Source organism: Oncorhynchus mykiss, chromosome 1 (genome assembly GCF_013265735.2).
Source record: "Oncorhynchus mykiss isolate Arlee chromosome 1, USDA_OmykA_1.1, whole genome shotgun sequence".
Taxonomy (NCBI): Eukaryota; Metazoa; Chordata; class Actinopteri; order Salmoniformes; family Salmonidae; genus Oncorhynchus; species Oncorhynchus mykiss.
The window spans coordinates 50494301-50511835 of record NC_048565.1 but is presented as its reverse complement, the minus strand read 5'-3'; the positions used below and the strand labels follow the sequence as shown (position 1 = coordinate 50511835).

The window sequence follows — 17535 nt, the reverse complement described above, 5'->3', positions numbered from 1 at the left end:
CGCTCGCTCCCGACAGAGTTAGCTCTCGTTCCAATGCTTTTCTACAGACATAGGAATTCTCCGGTTGGAACATTATTGATGTTTTATGTTAAAAACATCCTAAAGATTGATTCCATACATAATTTGACTTGTTTCTACGACCTGTAACGGAACCTTTTGAGTTTTGTCTGGACGAAGTGCTCGCGTCTCATGAAGATGGATTACAGGGCTGAACACGCTAACAACAAGTGGCTATTTGGACATAAATTATGGACTTTATGGAACAAATCAGTCATTTATTGTCGAACTGTGATTCCTGGGAGTGCCTTCTGATGAAGATCATCAAAGGTAAGTGAATATTTATAGTGTTATTTCTAACTTCTGTTGACTCCCAAAATGGCGGATATTTCTCTGGCTGGATTGGGCTCTGAGCGCCGTTCTCAGATGATGCTTTTTCTGTAAAGTTTTTGGGAAATCTGACACAGCGGTTGCATTAAGGAGAAGTCTATCTTTAATTCTGTGAATAACACTTGTATATTTTATCAATGTTTATGAGTAAAAATCACTGGATGTTTTGGAATCAAAACATTACTGCACATAAATTGCCAATGTAAACTGAGATTTTTGGATTTAAATATGCACATTATCGAACAAAACATACATGTATTGTGTAACATGATGTCCTATGAGTGTCATCTGATGAAGATCATCAAAGGTTAGTGATTCATTATCTATATTTTTTGGCTGGAAAAATCTTATCTTTGGTCTAAAATAATCATACTTTCGCTGTAAAGCATTTTTGAAATCGGACACGATGGGTAGATTAATAATAAGTTTATCTTTCATTTGCTGTATTGGACTTGTTAATGTGTGAAAGTTACATATTTCAAAAAAATATTTGTCGAGGGGTTCCACTAGCGGAATACCTGCGCTAGAAAGGTTAATGTGTAAATGTTAATTCATAGTTGTAAGATTGGGTTTGTACGTTTACAGATGTAATTTAACGGTTACGTTTCATGTTTCAATCATGGCTTTTCTTACGATCCTAACAATACATATGTCCAAACTTTTGGCAGCTTTCTGGCTACATAAAAAGATGTGAGAGTTTGTGTTCTTGAAGTATGCTATAGAAAATAGTTTCCTCCCATGCAAAAAGTAAAATACTGAATCTTTAGAGTCGATTCCAAGCAGAATCGAAACTTGACACCCAGAAATGGGAGTCGACGGGCAAGGGGTCGAGGAATCGATTATTTTGGAGTCAACTTCCCACCACTAAATGTGTGCCCACAAACTGCCATAGTCTTGTGGCTTGATAATAGAGGGCTGGCAGAAGGGGCAATGATACAATTAGCACTGGGATAAAACCATGCGGCCATCAGCAGCTTTCAAAACTGTGACATGCTGTCAAACAAACATAAATTAAAAATGGTTTACTAAGTTAGCTAGATGAGTTGATAACGTTAGTTAACAGTCGCTCTCAGTGATGATAGCTAATTTTAAAAGGTTAGCTAATGTTAGTTTGGCAGATTATAGCCACATTAATCTTAGATGACAATACAAAAAAAACAAATAATTTAGGTAGCTACACCAATGACACAGCTCAAAGTGAATGGCAAAAACGTTAGCCTAACTGAAATTCTTTACTGTCCCCTCTGCTGATTCCGACCAAGAACACATTCGGAAAGTTAGAAAACACAGCAGCCACGCAATACAGTCTTGAGTGGCAAAACAAATCTGCCCATTAGCTGATTCGCTTTCCAAACACCCAATTTGGTTAATCCTTCCACTTCTGTTGATACGCCCACTTCCAGAGACATTCCATGTATGCAGTTACCCCATGACTCCAATAAGGCCTTAAAAAGATCTAAAGACGTTTACCTTATGCACACTAGAGAGCAGTGTAACACAGTTAAATAGGCTGCCTGTTGATGTAGCCTATTGATGTAGCCTTAACTCAATATAATATGAGCGTGTCTGTATCTGTTGTTTGATCTCACTCATGGTTGACATTTCCCTGACAGACAAACGGTTAGATGAGGACAACACTGAACTACATAGACATCAGTGCCAAGCATGGACCAAGTTTGATCTTTAATCTCGAAAGGGAAAAAAATACATTGTGTTTTGAAGCCATTTCATGGAAAAAAGTATTTACAAGTTATCAAGAGGAGTCAAACTCTTTACATAGACCGACAGCACATCAGTAAACAAAAAAAGAGACCAGAGTTAAGGATTTGTAGCACTTCTTACCAAAAAACAAGGTGTTCTGATATCCAAACTATTCAGATAAATATATTTATAATATTTCTATATTATATTTACAGAATACCTTAAATATACAATGTTCACCATGTATTCTATAAACATATTTATTTTACTAGGCAAGTCAGTTAAGAACAAATTCTTATTTTCAATGACTGCCTAGGAACAGTGGGTTAACTGCCTTGTTCAGGGGCAGAACAGGATTTGACCTTCCAACCTTTCGGTTACTAGTCCAACACTCTAACCACTAGACTACCTGCCGCCCCAGTCATCAGAAGTTATTTAGGCACACATTTTCTTTTAGATCAATCATGGGGGGGGGGTTCAGTTTCAATGCCATCCTTTCGCTGTTTGCACTATATTGTACTTACATCAAGGAAATGTGGTCAGCATAGCATCATTGTCAACAAGTATGTCATCCAAAACACCTACACTGCTACTAATCTCAGTACTCTGGGCCAGTGGTGAAGTCATAATGTACACAGCCAGTGGGGGGGGTGGGGGTGGGGGTGGGGGTGGGACATACTGTGGACAGAAGCTCCAGTCCCAAATGGAACCCTCACTGGTCCATACATAGCCTATGACCCTTGTTGACTTTCCCTGGCAGAGCCTAGAATCAGGTTTGGGGTAAGTCCATTTCAATTCAATCAATTCAGACAGTAGACAGAAATTCAAATTCACTGTTGTTTTCATAGAGAAGCAATAAAGACCATTTTCATTTGAGTTTACTTACTGAATTTACAGAATTGAATTCACACCTATCCTGCCTAGCACTATTAGTAGCCTTGGTGGAGTTTGATTCCACCTTATTGCTTACACCAATACTGTCCTGTTCTGTCCACTAGGGGGTCAACAAGGTCTCCGGGACTGGGAGCTAGAGAGGGTATATTTGGGACTGAGCCAAGGAGCAACTGGGTGGGGAAGACAAAAGGAGATAATATGTACAGTGGACACATCTTTTTAATCGTTTTCACGGCAAAAGGGGACGAGGAAAACATGAAGGGGAGCAGCTACGATAACTACAAAGAATATACTGAAACACTACAAATAAAAATATGCAGATGATGATTCCCATGACTAAACACAATGAAGAGCGATTGGTTGGCCAGCCAGTAGGGTGGGAGGACCATAGACATCGCCCTACAAGTCGCTCTATAAGTCTGACTCGGGCATGTCTGGCATGTCAGCCATCAGGTAGCCGATGCCGTAGCGGCCGTTGGGTGCGGCATCGGGGACCCCTCCACTCTGCTTACGGTAGATGCTGTTGCCAGGCATGGGAGATGGCGCTTCGCTGCCGGGCGACTTGGCGTGGATGAGGCTGGCATCATCGTCCTCCTCGGGTCTGACGCTCTCCTTGATGATGCAGCCCTTTTTGTAGGAGATGGTGGACACCACGCCAGCGTTCTCGTCGATGATGTTGAAGTAGCGGAGGAAGAAGACCACGGGCACGGGCATGATGGCCATCACCACCAGGGAGATGCAGACCGCCAGGCCCCAAGGGGGATATTTAAGGGACTTCTCACTGGCCTAGGCGAGACAGGGAAGGATTGAGAGGTTAGAACTGTATAGTATTACTATTGATACTACTAGTGTGTATCATTATAGCTCAGAGACTCCTCACTGGCCTCATTCACATGGGGGAAGGAGAGCAAGAAGTTACTATTATATATTACTTCTCACTGGCCAGAAACGGATACTGACACTAAAACCATGTTGGGCCCATGTGACAATAGGTTGCATCTTAAATCAGTTTTAAGTGTAACGTCCACTCCTCAAATCTGTGCTGATCTCATAATCCAAGAGGATTGGTGAAGCTAATTTGGCAGAGGGCTATCACGTAACCATCCAGGTCTAGGTATTTTAAAATGAGTGTGGATAAAGGAAAGAAGGCAAGTACAGGAAGCAATATAAGACTATAGAAAAAGAGAAAAAATATCTTGATGTGTAGTTGAATTGTTGTTTTGGTGCTGGAGTATAACAAAAGCCTGTGTATCCCATTAATTGAGACCACAGACACCTCACCATGTCCTCTAGCCAGGCACTGTAGCTGGGTGGGGTCATTCCCAGCTGGATCACACTGGAGCCCAGCAGAAGGATGAGCAGCAGGGGGGTCACGTACTTCCACATGTAGTAGTAGAACCGAAATGGAGTGAAGCCCAGCATGTCCTTCAGGTCCTCAAAGAATCTGGGCGGAGGAACAGGGGAGAAGCAGGGAAAGGATCCCACAGAAGGTGAGGATACATAATGGTACACACTTTAGACTGTGTTGAGTTTGGCAATTATGTTTAACATACAGTACCTGTACAGGATACCAGAGGTCATAGCAGGTAATATTTAAGTCAAGTGTTGTTCATTCACTATTCATGGTTAACTCATTCTGAATACTGAATTTAAAGAATATTTGTCATTGCATTTGGATGGACAGCTTCGAATTTGGAATTATAGTCAAGAAAACCACAGATTACTGACATTCTGTATATCATTTGACATATACATACTTGTCAGTCCCGTAGACCCAAGCAACAGCCACATTCTCCAGGATGACCACTATGAGCAGGGGCAGTGTGGCAGAGTAGTCATCAAACATGGCCACCCAGTAGTTCCCAGATCGTTGGACGAACAGCAGGCCGATGAAGAAGGCTAGCAGACAGACACCCACTGTTACAAGAGGGAGAATACACGGACATTAGTAAAAAGGGACAAGGGGGATAAATGCCATCCGGGTGGTGCTTGATTTATGGTGGCATTTGGGCATGGCATTTTGGAAAAAAAAGATTTGATTTGATTTTCCCTTTCTAAATCAACTAATATGGCAGCTTAATTAAATGTGTACCATGATAATAACAATATGCTACCACAAGGAGTACTAACACCACCGATGATACATTTGAGGGAAATGTGGATTTTCTGAAATGGAGGCCACAAATGCTCAAATCTAAGGTAATCACACTTTTTTTACTCACAATGTTATTTCCCTTCATTAAAATGTTCTAACACCAAGTGACACTTTGGATTTAGACACACCAAATTATAAAAGAAAAATCCTCAAATGTATGACATATTAAAAGGGTGTGATTAGCTAATATTTTTCTTTAATAGAGACCCCCTCCCTCAATAACAGCTTGCCACTGGATCCTTGTACACCTTCGTAATCAGTGATTTTCAAGGTGGTAACACCAAATGACATAAAACCAAGGGACACATTATACTGGTAAAAAAAGAAGAAGGTATTTGAATAGCCTTCTTTGTTTTCTAGCATTCCAAATAATAGAAAGATATCTCGAAAAACCGAAAACATGTCACTACACCTCTACACATTACCAGCGGGACAATTTTCTATCCTCAAGTAGTTCCTACAATGCATGCAACTAGATGTTTTGCAATATTAAGGACTTACATATGTGACCTGTTTCAGGAAGCTAGGCGTATGTCGCAAGTCACTACTTCACAGGAGAGGCACTTATATTCGTAAACTTTTTATTTATTTATTTATATATATATTTTTTTTTAAATAAAAAAAATTGTCAGAAAAGCCTTCTGGAACATGAACTTTCAAGTTCCTTAATAACAAACAATTGTTTGCCATCTGTAAATGCAAATACAATTGTTAAATTACGAGCCTAGTTGGTTTGGCCATGGAAAAATACAGGAACCTTCCCGCAAGCCATGTTTGGCTGCGATAATGGGTGGGCTGGACGAGAGATGAGTTTGGATTGGTCTGCCATGTGGAATGCTTGTGTCTATAACATGAGCTGCTCAGTGTGTGTAAATAATCATTTTTACCGCAGCTTTTTGGAAAGACATGAAGAACTGCAAAAGTGTTGCTATTGCTCTCAACATTACTGCCCTGAATTTATCAGGCGCCATCGACAAAGATCAGTGGGAAAACGTTGTGATGGACTACTTTCTGGAGGACGATCATGCCATGCTGACTCTCTCTGACTCTGAAAATGTTTCAGATAATGAGGAAATTCCTGATTTAGGTCAACATTTGTCCTTGAACCAGACATTGTATAGTCTTTTGATGACAGTGATGGGGAAGAAATGGCGATCAACAATGTTGTTGTCATAGAAGAAGTTGACCGAGTTTTGAAATCAGTGGAATGCCGGTGGAAGCAGAGTATGATTGAAAATGCACAGGGAGTCAAAAAGAGAACACAGAAGGATGTTGAATAAAACATCTGTCTCCAGATTACATCTTCAAACTAAGGGCAACCATGGCATCCATGACAGAGAGGTTGAAGTGTTCATCCATTTATATGGGTAAGAGTCTAGCTACATTGCGACCTGTATGCTCTCGTTGGCTGGCCCTCGCTTCATACTTGTCGCCAAACCCACTGGCTCCATGTCATCTACAAGACCCTGCTAGGTAAAGTCCCCCCTTATCTCAGCTCGCTGGTCACCATAGCATCACCCACCTGTAGCACGCGCTGCAGCAGGTATATCTCTCTGGTCACCCCCAAAACCAATTCTTTCTTTGGCCGCCTATCCTTCCAGTTCTCTGCTGCCAATGACTGGAACGAACTACAAAAATCTCTGAAACTGGAAACACTTATCTCCCTCACTAGCTTTAAACACCAACTGTCAGAGCAGCTCACAGATTACTGCACCTGTACATAGCCCACCTATAATTTAGCCCAATTCAAGAATGACCCATCCTCATTAACAGAATTCATGCACAATATTGATCAACATGTGGTTGCGCTAATTATGAAATTCTCTTTGGTGCCACACATCTACTGTGCATTGGATTTGTATTATGCAATCATTATTGAGCCAAAGGCATTAAAGCAAAGAGCCATAATAGCTCATACACATAGGTAATACTTAATTGACCTGATACTATAGAAAATACACATCAGTATAGTTCAGCTGAGGATACATTGTGGAAAAAGGTCTACCACACACTGACACATAGGCTTTCTCTCTTTTATTTTTCCTCAATTCCTTGTATCTTCTCTCCTTTATGTCCTCCTTTACAACGCATCGAGGAAGAAGGTACGATAGGGACCTTCTCCAATACGATTGAGAAGGAAACAAGGAGATAAGCTAAGAGGAATCGCAGAAAGGTGAATTGAGATATAATGACCTATATATTCCTCCATCACGTCTTAGGACTGACCTGTGAGGAACTCCTTGCGGACTTTGAAGGTGTCGACCAAAGGTGTGATGATGCCCTCGATGGTACCAAACATGCTGCCCATGCCCAGGTTAACCAGCATGAGGAAAAACATGACGGACCAGAAGGGAGATGCAGGGAAGTGGGTCATGGCCTCTGTGAAGGCGATGAAGGCCAGGCCTGTACCTTGCACTGCCTGAGGAGGCGGAGGACAGGGAGGAGAAGGACAGGGAAGAAGAAGGTTTTATGTAAATTAGTCAGTAATATCCACTTCTAGTAAGACTATTTGCCCTAAGGTTTCACATGATTGGAATGACAAATCTTGACGTGTGTAGACAACATCTAGAGGCAAGTCTACCGCAGTCTGTGGAAAATAGTATTCAGTAACAGTTTACATTGCACTGTTATGACACAAAGAATGTTCATTGGATAGGCGTAGCCAGAGCCATATATTTAGGGTGTGTTCGTAAATTGCCTCCAGTGTGTCAGAGTGTGCTTTGGGTCGTTTTGTAAATTCAGAGCGTTTCGCACTTACAGTGCCTTGCGAAAGTATTCGGCCCCCTTGAACTTTGCGACCTTTTGCCACATTTCAGGCTTCAAATATAAAGATATAAAACTGTATTTTTTTGTGAAGAATCAACAACAAGTGGGACACAATCATGAAGTGGAACGACATTTATTGGATATTTCAAACTTTTTTAACAAATCAAAAACTGAAAAATTGGGCGTGCAAAATTATTCAGCCCCCTTAAGTTAATACTTTGTAGCGCCACCTTTTGCTGCGATTACAGCTGTAAGTCGCTTGGGGTATGTCTCTATCAGTTTTGCACATCGAGAGACTGAAATGTTTTCCCATTCCTCCTTGCAAAACAGCTCGAGCTCAGTGAGGTTGGATGGAGAGCATTTGTGAACAGCAGTTTTCAGTTCTTTCCACAGATTCTCGATTGGATTCAGGTCTGGACTTTGACTTGGCCATTCTAACACCTGGATATGTTTATTTTTGAACCATTCCATTGTAGATTTTGCTTTATGTTTTGGATCATTGTCTTGTTGGAAGACAAATCTCCGTCCCAGTCTCAGGTCTTTTGCAGACTCCATCAGGTTCAGGTTCTTCCAGAATGGTCCTGTATTTGGCTCCATCCATCTTCCCATCAATTTTAACCATCTTCCCTGTCCCTGCTGAAGAAAAGCAGGCCCAAACCATGATGCTGCCACCACCATGTTTGACAGTGGGGATGGTGTGTTCACGGTGATGAGCTGTGTTGCTTTTACACCAAACATAACGTTTTGCATTGTTGCCAAAATGTTCAATTTTGGTTTCATCTGACCAGAGCACCTTCTTCCACATGTTTGGTGTGTCTCCCAGGTGGCTTGTGGCAAACTTTAAACAACACTTTTTATGGATATCTTTAAGAAATGGCTTTCTTCTTGCCACTCTTCCATAAAGGCCAGATTTGTGCAATATACGACTGATTGTTGTCCTATGGACAGAGTCTCCCACCTCAGCTGTAGATCTCTGCAGTTCATCCAGAGTGATCATGGGCCTCTTGGCTGCATCTCTGATCAGTCTTCTCCTTGTATGAGCGGAAAGTTTAGAGGGACGGCCAGGTCTTGGTAGATTTGCAGTGGTCTGATACTCCTTCCATTTCAATATTATCGCTTGCACAGTGCTCCTTGGGATGTTTAAAGCTTGGGAAATTCTTGATTCTTCACAAAAAAATACAGTTTTATATCTTTATATTTGAAGCCTGAAATGTGGCAAAAGGTCGCAAAGTTCAAGGGGGCCGAATACTTTCGCAAGGCACTGTAGAGTGCACACTGGATGCTCTGGCCGAGTAGAAGGGTTTCTGACCTCACAACGGCAGTCAAGCACCCAAGCTAACTGGCTAAAGTTGACTAGTTTGCTAGCTACTTCCAGACACAAATGAGAGAACACCTCACTCTGACCATTTTACTCACTCTAGCAGAGCTGGTTAGGCTGTTTTCATATTATCTAGAGTGTTAGTGACTGTAACTGTGCTGCTGGCAACAATTTAACTATGTTTTTTTTCTGGTATCGTGATGCATTTACATTACACTACATTCCAGGCCAGCCATGTTAGGTACCCATGGGCTATAATAGCAGTTCACAGAATTTTCTGAATTTTAAACAATGCTATGTACAAGATTCCAAATTCTCATCATGTATGGATGAATGGAAAGCTCACAGGCGCAAACATGGCGTCCATTCAACATTTTGGCCCACCTCTCTAAATATATGGCTCTGGGCGTAGCTAATCCTGGTTTGTGACATGACGGTGCAAAAGTCAGTTGTTGTGATGATACCATGTCTGACACCAGTTTTTATGACTGTTTATGTGTTTTCTTCAATGACCCTAAAAGTGACTGTTAATGATCATGAAAGATGCGAAAAGACACAATATTACCGTTCTACATTCTACAAGCCCCCTCACCCATTGCCTTATGTCAGATGTTGTGACGGCCGTCTGCACCGAGCAACTCGTTGCAGTAGAATGATGTAGCTGTCGGAAGACAAAGGACCCTCACCTTGTTGAGCTCTTCCTCGATGCTGCAGGAGTCCAGGCCCAGGCGCGGGTAATCCTTCTCCGTCACCCCTCTGAGGATCTCCGTCAGCTGTTGGTAGTCCTCAGCACTCAAAGTAGCGCTGAAGTTGATGTGGTGGGGGATCAGGTCGTGGCTGACCTCATTCCCTAGCAAAGCAACTATCTTCTTTGTGTTCCTGAGAGATTGAACATAATATAAGACCAGATCCAAATGGATACTCTATCATACAAGACCACGCTAATAGCGGCCTTGTCACGTGGCTCAGTGGTTACAGCATGATTCAAGTATTGGCCACATACATTGCATTGAATATACTGTGTGTCTCTATGAAAAGTACGATCGATAAAAGCATCTGCTTAACTTCAAGTCACAGGCATATTGGCCTACAGTATAATCACCAAAAGTTACGATTTGGGGGATTAGGCTACAGTTCTAAAAGTGAGTGGCTTATAGTATACTACTCACAGTGCAACACACTTGGCGTTCATGATGTTGGCCTTGAAGCCAAGCACGGCGAATACCACCAGGGTGGCCAACACAGAGGTGAAGAAGTTGATGAAGGAGACCAGCACTGCGTCGAAGTGACAGTTGTTATCCCGTTTGTTGTAGCTGGAGAAGGCTATGACCCCTCCGAAGCCCAGGCCCAGGGCGAAGAAGACCTGTGTGGCCGCTTCGCGCCACACTTTGGCCTCCAGCATGATCTCCAACTGAAAAGGAAATGCACAGTTAGACAGTGGTGGAAAAAGTACCCAAATTGTCATACTAATAGAAACTTAATAGGATTCAAGTAAAAGTGAAAGTCGCCCAGTAAAATACTACCTGAGTAAAAGTCTAAAAGTGTTTGGTTCTAAAATATACTTAAGTATCAAAAGTTAAAGTACAAATAATTTCAAAATCCTTATAATAAGCAAACCAGATGGAGCCATATTATTGTTTTTTTTATTTACGGAAAGCCAGGAGCACACTACAGACATAATTTACAAACGAAGCATGTGTGTTTAGTGAGTCCGCCAGATCAGATTCAGTAGGGATGACCAGGGATGTTGTCTTGATAAGCGTGTGAATTGGACCCTTTTCCTGTCCTACTAAGCACTCAAAATGTAACGAGTACTATTGGGTGTGCGGGAAAATGTATGGAGTAAAAAATAAATCATTTTCTTTAGGAATGTCGTGAAGTAAAAGTAAAAGTTGTCAAAAATATAAATAGCAAAGTAATGTACAGATATTCTTTACTGAAGTACTTTACACCACTGCATTTAGGGGAGGTGCTAAAGGAAGATAAACTATAGTTCCAGACACATCTCTCCTCGATGTGGATTCATTTGACCAATGTTTGACTCTTTAGGACAACACTACGTAATTTATTGTACAATAGTCTTTGTTAAACTTCTAATAATGGACAAGCAATTGTTTGGACCAGTGGAGCAGATCAGTCGACATGTGAATCATGATTGAGAGTTACCTCCATTTGTCAAAACTGGAGAAGATCAAACAAGGACCCAACAAGGAGAACATATCCAGCATGCTACTGCTCTCAAATAGCCAACAGTATATGTGTGTGGTGGAAGGCTTAACCCAGTTAGAAGGCACACACTACACAACACACAATGAGCCCTGCTTTTGATGTCTTTCTCCGTGCGTACAGGAGACACAGCAAAGGCATTTGAAGTAGAAAGATGTCAGCTGTGTGAGAATCAGCAGACACATGAGACTTTGTTGTGAAATGAATGGAACACGCCATCGTGGATGTTACATAAAGCAGGGAGCGCCAAGCAACCAAATGAAATGATTCCAATTGCTATTGGTCCACGGCAACTGAGTAGCCAAAGACTAAAGTATTAAAAAAATATATTTCTGCCACATTTTCAGTCAATTTGGTTTCCTTCCTGTTTCAGTAAAGTGAACAACGCAACATTGATCCATAACTGGATCAAACAAATGCATTGGATAAAACTAGTGCATTGGATCAAACAAGTCTGGGTCCTTGACTGGGTGTAGTGCAGTATGTTGGCTGTGTGAAGCAGAATTGTGCTGACTGTATGGTACTGTACCTTGGGTATAACCAAGGAGCAGCATTATGGTGACTACCAGGGGTTAGAACCAAAATAATTTTCAATTGTTTAGTTCTGAACAGAAAAAATATTTTTGAGATAGAGCAGCGTGCTATGGTGCGGACAAGCTATAGTTGTGTCGATGCATTGGACAGACAAGTACGGGGCGTGAGATGCAACTTAAATTTTGCGGGTGGGGAGAGAGCGAGATAGGGTGGAGGGGCTTGGCCTGAAGCGCTGGGCATCTTGTTATGACATGCATTATCTGAATTAGTCCCACAGAATTATGCATACGAATGAGCGGCTCCTATGGAGGAACTTTGAATATCTTTGAACTTCCGAGAGTTGGCTTTAACGTTGAACCGGAGCTAGCTAGTCAGCTAACAAGCTTGTGTGTGCAGAGCAGCATTAAAATGAACTTTTTGTAGTTAATAAATCCAATGTGAAATGTGATAACTATAGTATCCTAAACTAGAATTGAAAAAGTTAATCTATTCTTCTCTCATAAAAAAATCTCCCTCCCCAATTTCTGAATCACGCTTGTAATGTCAGCAGGGTACAGTGGCCTGTGCTTCAGAGGGGGATGGGCAGGTAGCCTACACATGCACACACACACTGGCAAAGATTTCCAGCTGGCAGGCAGACACTGGAATAAAGCCCCATTTCCACAGGCACTTAAAATTAGGGCCAAATTCAAGGTGGCTCGAATGGAAATCTCACATTCGAGCTGGATCGAGGGAAACCCGGGCCAGCACAGCCCAGTTTCTCAACTGGTGCCAGCTCAATTAGAATTTGGGCTGGTGATGCCATTACCATGCAACCACCAAGTTGATCACTGCTCGATGCTGACACAACCTTTAGCTAGCTCGTCTGGGCTTGTTGCTGGCAGCTAGCACATGGACAAGCAGTACTGCAGTTGTTAGACAAGGCACAAATAAATCAAGAAATAGAGTTAAGAAAATATTTACTAAATGAAATAAAATCTAAAAGTAACACAATAAAATTACATAAAAATAACTTTTTTTATTTCACCTTTATTTAACCAGGTAGGCCAGTTGAGAACAAGTTCTCATTTGCAACTGCGACCTGGCCAAGATAAAGCATAGCAGTTCGACACATACAAAAACACAGAGTTACACATGGAATAAACAAACATACAATCAATAATACAGTACAAAATGTCTATATACAGCATGTGCAAATGAGGCAGGCTAAGGGAGGTAGGGCAATAAATTGGCCATGGTGGCGAAGTAATTACAATATAGCAATTAAACACTGGAATGGTAGATGTGCAGAAGATGATTGTGCAAGTAGAGATACTGGGGTGCAAAGGAGCAAGATAAATAAATACAGTATGGGGATGAGGTAGTTGGATGGGCTATTTACAGGTGCAGTGATTTGTGAGTTGCTCTGACAGCTGGTGCTTAAAGCTAGTGAGGGATATAAGAGTCTCCAGCTTCAGTGATTTTTGCAGTTCGTTCCAGTCATTGGCAGCAGAGAACTGGAAGGAGAGGCGGCCAATGGAAGAATTGGCTTTGGGGGTGACCAGTGAGATATACCTGCTGGATATACCTGCGTGCTAAGAGTGGGTGCTGCTATGGTGACCAGTGAGCTGAGAGAAGGCGGGGCTATATATAGGGGGTACCGGTACCGAGTCAATGTGCGGGGTACAGGTTAGTCGAGGTCATTTGTAAAGTGACAATGCATAGATGATAAAAAGCGAGTAGCAGCAGTGTAAAAACAAAGGGGGGGGGGGGGGGGGGGGGGGGTCAATGTAAATAGTCCGGGTGGCCATTTGATTAATTGTTCAGCAGTCTTATGGCTTGGGGGTAGAATCTGTTAAGGAACCTTTTGGTCCTAGACTTGGCACTCTGGTACCGCTTACCGTGAGGCAGCAGAGAGAATAGTCTATAACTTGGGTGACTGGAGTCTGACATTTTTTTGGTCCTTCCTCTGACACCAGACGTAGCTGCTCTGTCCTGCCGATGCACGGAGAAGCCAGCCAGCTCTATATTATGTGTCGTCGTTCAGTCACGGCTCGGTGAAACACAAGATACTACAGTTTTTAATGTCCCATTGGTCAGATAGTCTTAATCGTAGATCGGCCAGTTTGTTTTCCCATGATTGCATGTTTGGAAGTGGTGGTTTACCTACTTGTCTGCAAATTCTTACAAGGCACCCGACCCTCCTCCCCCTTTTCCACTGTCTTTTCTTCATGTTGTTGACGTGGATGTGGGCCTTGTCTTGACAAAGCACTATATCCTTTGCTCATTAAAACCTCTTTGGGCTAGGGGGCAGTATTTTGATGTCCGGATGAAGAGCGTGCCCAAAGTAAATTGCCATTTACTCAGGCACAGAAGCTAGGGTATGCATGCAATTTCGATAGAAAACACTCTAAAGTTCCTAAAACTGTTAAAATAATGTCTGTGAGTATAACATAACTGATATGGCAGGTGAAACACAGAGGACTAACCATCCCTCGCAAATTAAAATTCAGCCTACCACGGTTTCCAATGGCTTTCATGTTTATTATGAGGCCAAAACCTCCCAGATTGCAGTTCATAGGGCTTCCACTAGATGTCACAGTCTTTAGAAAGAGTTTCAGGCTTGTTTTTGGAAAAATTTGCTAGAATTTGTAGTTTTTCTAAGTGGCTCCCATTTTGGCTGTAGTGTTTTCATGCTCGTGGATGAGAGTGCGTTCTTTGTTGTTTATCTCTGGTAAAGACAATAATGATTCTCCGTCTCAAACAATATAATTTATTTACGTATTAGGGTACCTTAGGTTAGATTTTAAACATTGTTTGACTTGTTTGGATAAGTTTATTGGTAACGCTTGGGATTCATTTTGTACGCATTTTGAAGGAAGGAAACCGGTGGATTATTGAATGAAGTGAGCCAGTTAAACTGAGTTTTTGGGGATATAAAGAAGGACATTATCGAACAAAAGGACCAGTTGTGATGTAGCTGGGACCTTTTGGAGTGCCAACAGAAGAAGATCTTCAAAGGTAAGGCATTTATTATATCGCTATTTCTGACTTTTATGGCGCACCTGCCTGGTTGAAATATGTCTCCATGCTTTTGTATGCAGGGCGCTGTCCTCAGATAATCGCATGGTGTGCTTTCGCCGTAAAGCATGTTTGAAATCTGACACAGCGGCTGGATTAACAAGAAGTTAAGCTTTATTTTGATGTATAACACTTGTATTTTCATGAATGTTAAATATTTATATTTCTGTAATTTGAATTTCGCTCCCTGCAATTTCACCAGATTTTGTCGAGGTGGGTTGCTAGCGGCACGCCTGCGCTAGAAAGGTTAAACAAAAAAGATTTGTAATGTTCGAGGTGAGTAATCGCTGTTCTGCTGTCCAGACGCTCTTTTCGGTCATAAGAGATGGTAGCAGAAATATTATGTACAAAATGAGTTACAAACAATGCGAAAAAACAAAACAGCACAGTTGGTTAGGAGCCCGTAAAACGGCAGCCATCCCCTCTGGCGCCATTATAATAACCACCATAGCTGGATCCTTCATAAATTTTTGCACTACACAAACGTTTATGAGAACATTTAGCCCTTGAATGCTAGCTACCTAATGTTAGCCAGCAAATCAGAGTTGAAACAAGCCAGCTAGCTATCTAAGGTTAGCTAGCAGGAATATTAGCTGGCCAAGTCATATCGAAAGCTAGCTAGCTATATCATATCAAACATGTTGTCTCGTTTGCTTAGTTAGCTAGCTAATAACCAATGCCATGGCAAGCAAGGTAGGAATTTAGTTAGCTAGCCTGTTATTCTAGCAACGACGCTAACCGTTTAGCTAGCTAGCTAACGTTAGCAAGCGAAATACATTGCTCTGAGTCTGGCTGGTACTATAGGGGAATGTTAGTTACAGCATGGTGAGGATTAATTAAATTATTCAACATTTTCCAATTTAGCTAGCAACATTAGCGAAGCCAGCTGCAGTCACATATTGGCAACCTAGCAACATTTCTAATTTCTGGGGGCAGTGGAAACACAATTTGAGCTAGCCCACCAAGGCCAGCCCAATCTTGCTTGACTTCAAATTGCCAATGGAAAAGGGGCTTAAGTTTCTGAGTGACAGAGTTTTGTGAGACTGGAAAAAAAATGCTGGAATGTAAAATAATGTTATTAACCAGTTCCCATGCTTTTAAAATAACGGTTTTGTTCCGGAACAGTATAGATCACTTTCGTTCCCGGTTCTGATTCTGTTCCTCTGAAAATATTGTTATTTTCCAGTTTTCTGTTCTGTTCCCTGAACCGGTTCCAACCCCTGCACTGTACTGTACCTTGGGTAAGCATTAGGGTTAGGATACTGTACCTTGGGTGTGAACATGTGTCGGATCCCATCCACGGATCCCTTGAGGAGCAGAGCCCTGACCAGGAAACAGATCAGCACTACGTAGGGAAACAACGAGCTGAAGTACATCACCTGTAAAACAACAACATAAGAACAACCTTATTATAACTCATACATTACAAAGTGAGAGGCAGACTTGAGACTTGACCCTGACTCGTGTTAAAAAAAATACTCTTGGACTCTGACTTATGCTCAAAGACTTGACTTGCCTAAAGTTATTTATTGACAAGTCCGGCTTAGACCCAAAGTTTGGGATTAATACCGAGATAGATCCTGTGCACTGATGACTTTTGTGCTTTATCTAAACGGATCTCTGAGGCTGCCTCTTGTTGTCTACTCCTGACCTGTGGACACAGAGAAATACACAGCCTTGCGGAGTGCGGACCACAGTAAGTGGAAGAATATTGTCTTATTGTTCAAGATTATAGACTAGCATATACAAAAATATTTCAAGAGCAGCCTTTTTGCATCTTCGTAACATTTCAAATACTGAAACATTTTGTCAAAAAAAAATGCAAAAATGCTAATCCACGCTTTTGTCACTTCAAGGTTAGACTAGATTTACATTTTATTAGAAGGTATTATCCAGAGCAATTGACAGTAGAGTGCATACATTTTCATACTTTTTCCACATGTACTGGTCCCCCATGGGAATCGACCCACAACCCTGACATTGCAAGTGCCATGCTCTACCAACTGAGCCACATGGAACCTACTGCAATGCTCTACTCTCCGGCTACCCAGATAAGGCACAAAACACATTTCAGCTAGCGCTTAACACGACTGCAAGATTCTTGACTAGAACACAAAAACGTGATCATATTACTCCAGTGCTAGCCTCATTACACTGGCTTCCTGTTAAGGCTTGGGATGATTTCAAGGTTTTACTGCTAACCTACAAAGCATTACATGGATTTGCTCCTACCTATCTAGTCGATTTGGTCCTGCCGTACAGACACATGCCCTCTTGTTGTTCCTAGAATTTATAAGCAAGCAGCTGGAGGCAGGGCTTTCTCCTACAGAGCTCAATTTTTATGGAATGCTCTGCTGATCCATGTGAGAGACACATACTCTGTCTCAACTCTGTCTTTACTGAAGACTGATTACTTCTTCATCTCTTGAGTGTAGTCTGGCCCAGGGGTGCAAAGGTGAACTGCAAGGCACTGGAGTGACAAACCACCCTTGCT

General features: G+C 41.8%; 1 protein-coding gene across 1 annotated transcript in view; it reads right to left on the bottom strand.

Moving 5' to 3' along the window:
* Positions 1 to 2044: 2044 nt before the first annotated feature.
* The window catches only part of LOC110524453 (sodium-dependent neutral amino acid transporter B(0)AT2), a 54236-nt gene continuing 38745 nt past the window's right edge, over positions 2045 to 17535 (bottom strand). The window contains exons 6-12 of the mRNA XM_021604100.2: positions 16310 to 16420; positions 10391 to 10632; positions 9908 to 10100; positions 7364 to 7556; positions 4740 to 4899; positions 4264 to 4426; positions 2045 to 3768 (exon numbers count right to left, since the gene is read on the bottom strand). Coding sequence (XP_021459775.2) covers positions 3394 to 3768; positions 4264 to 4426; positions 4740 to 4899; positions 7364 to 7556; positions 9908 to 10100; positions 10391 to 10632; positions 16310 to 16420 — 1437 coding nt within the window. The 3' untranslated portion in view covers positions 2045 to 3393. The remainder of the gene's footprint in view (positions 3769 to 4263; positions 4427 to 4739; positions 4900 to 7363; positions 7557 to 9907; positions 10101 to 10390; positions 10633 to 16309; positions 16421 to 17535) is intronic.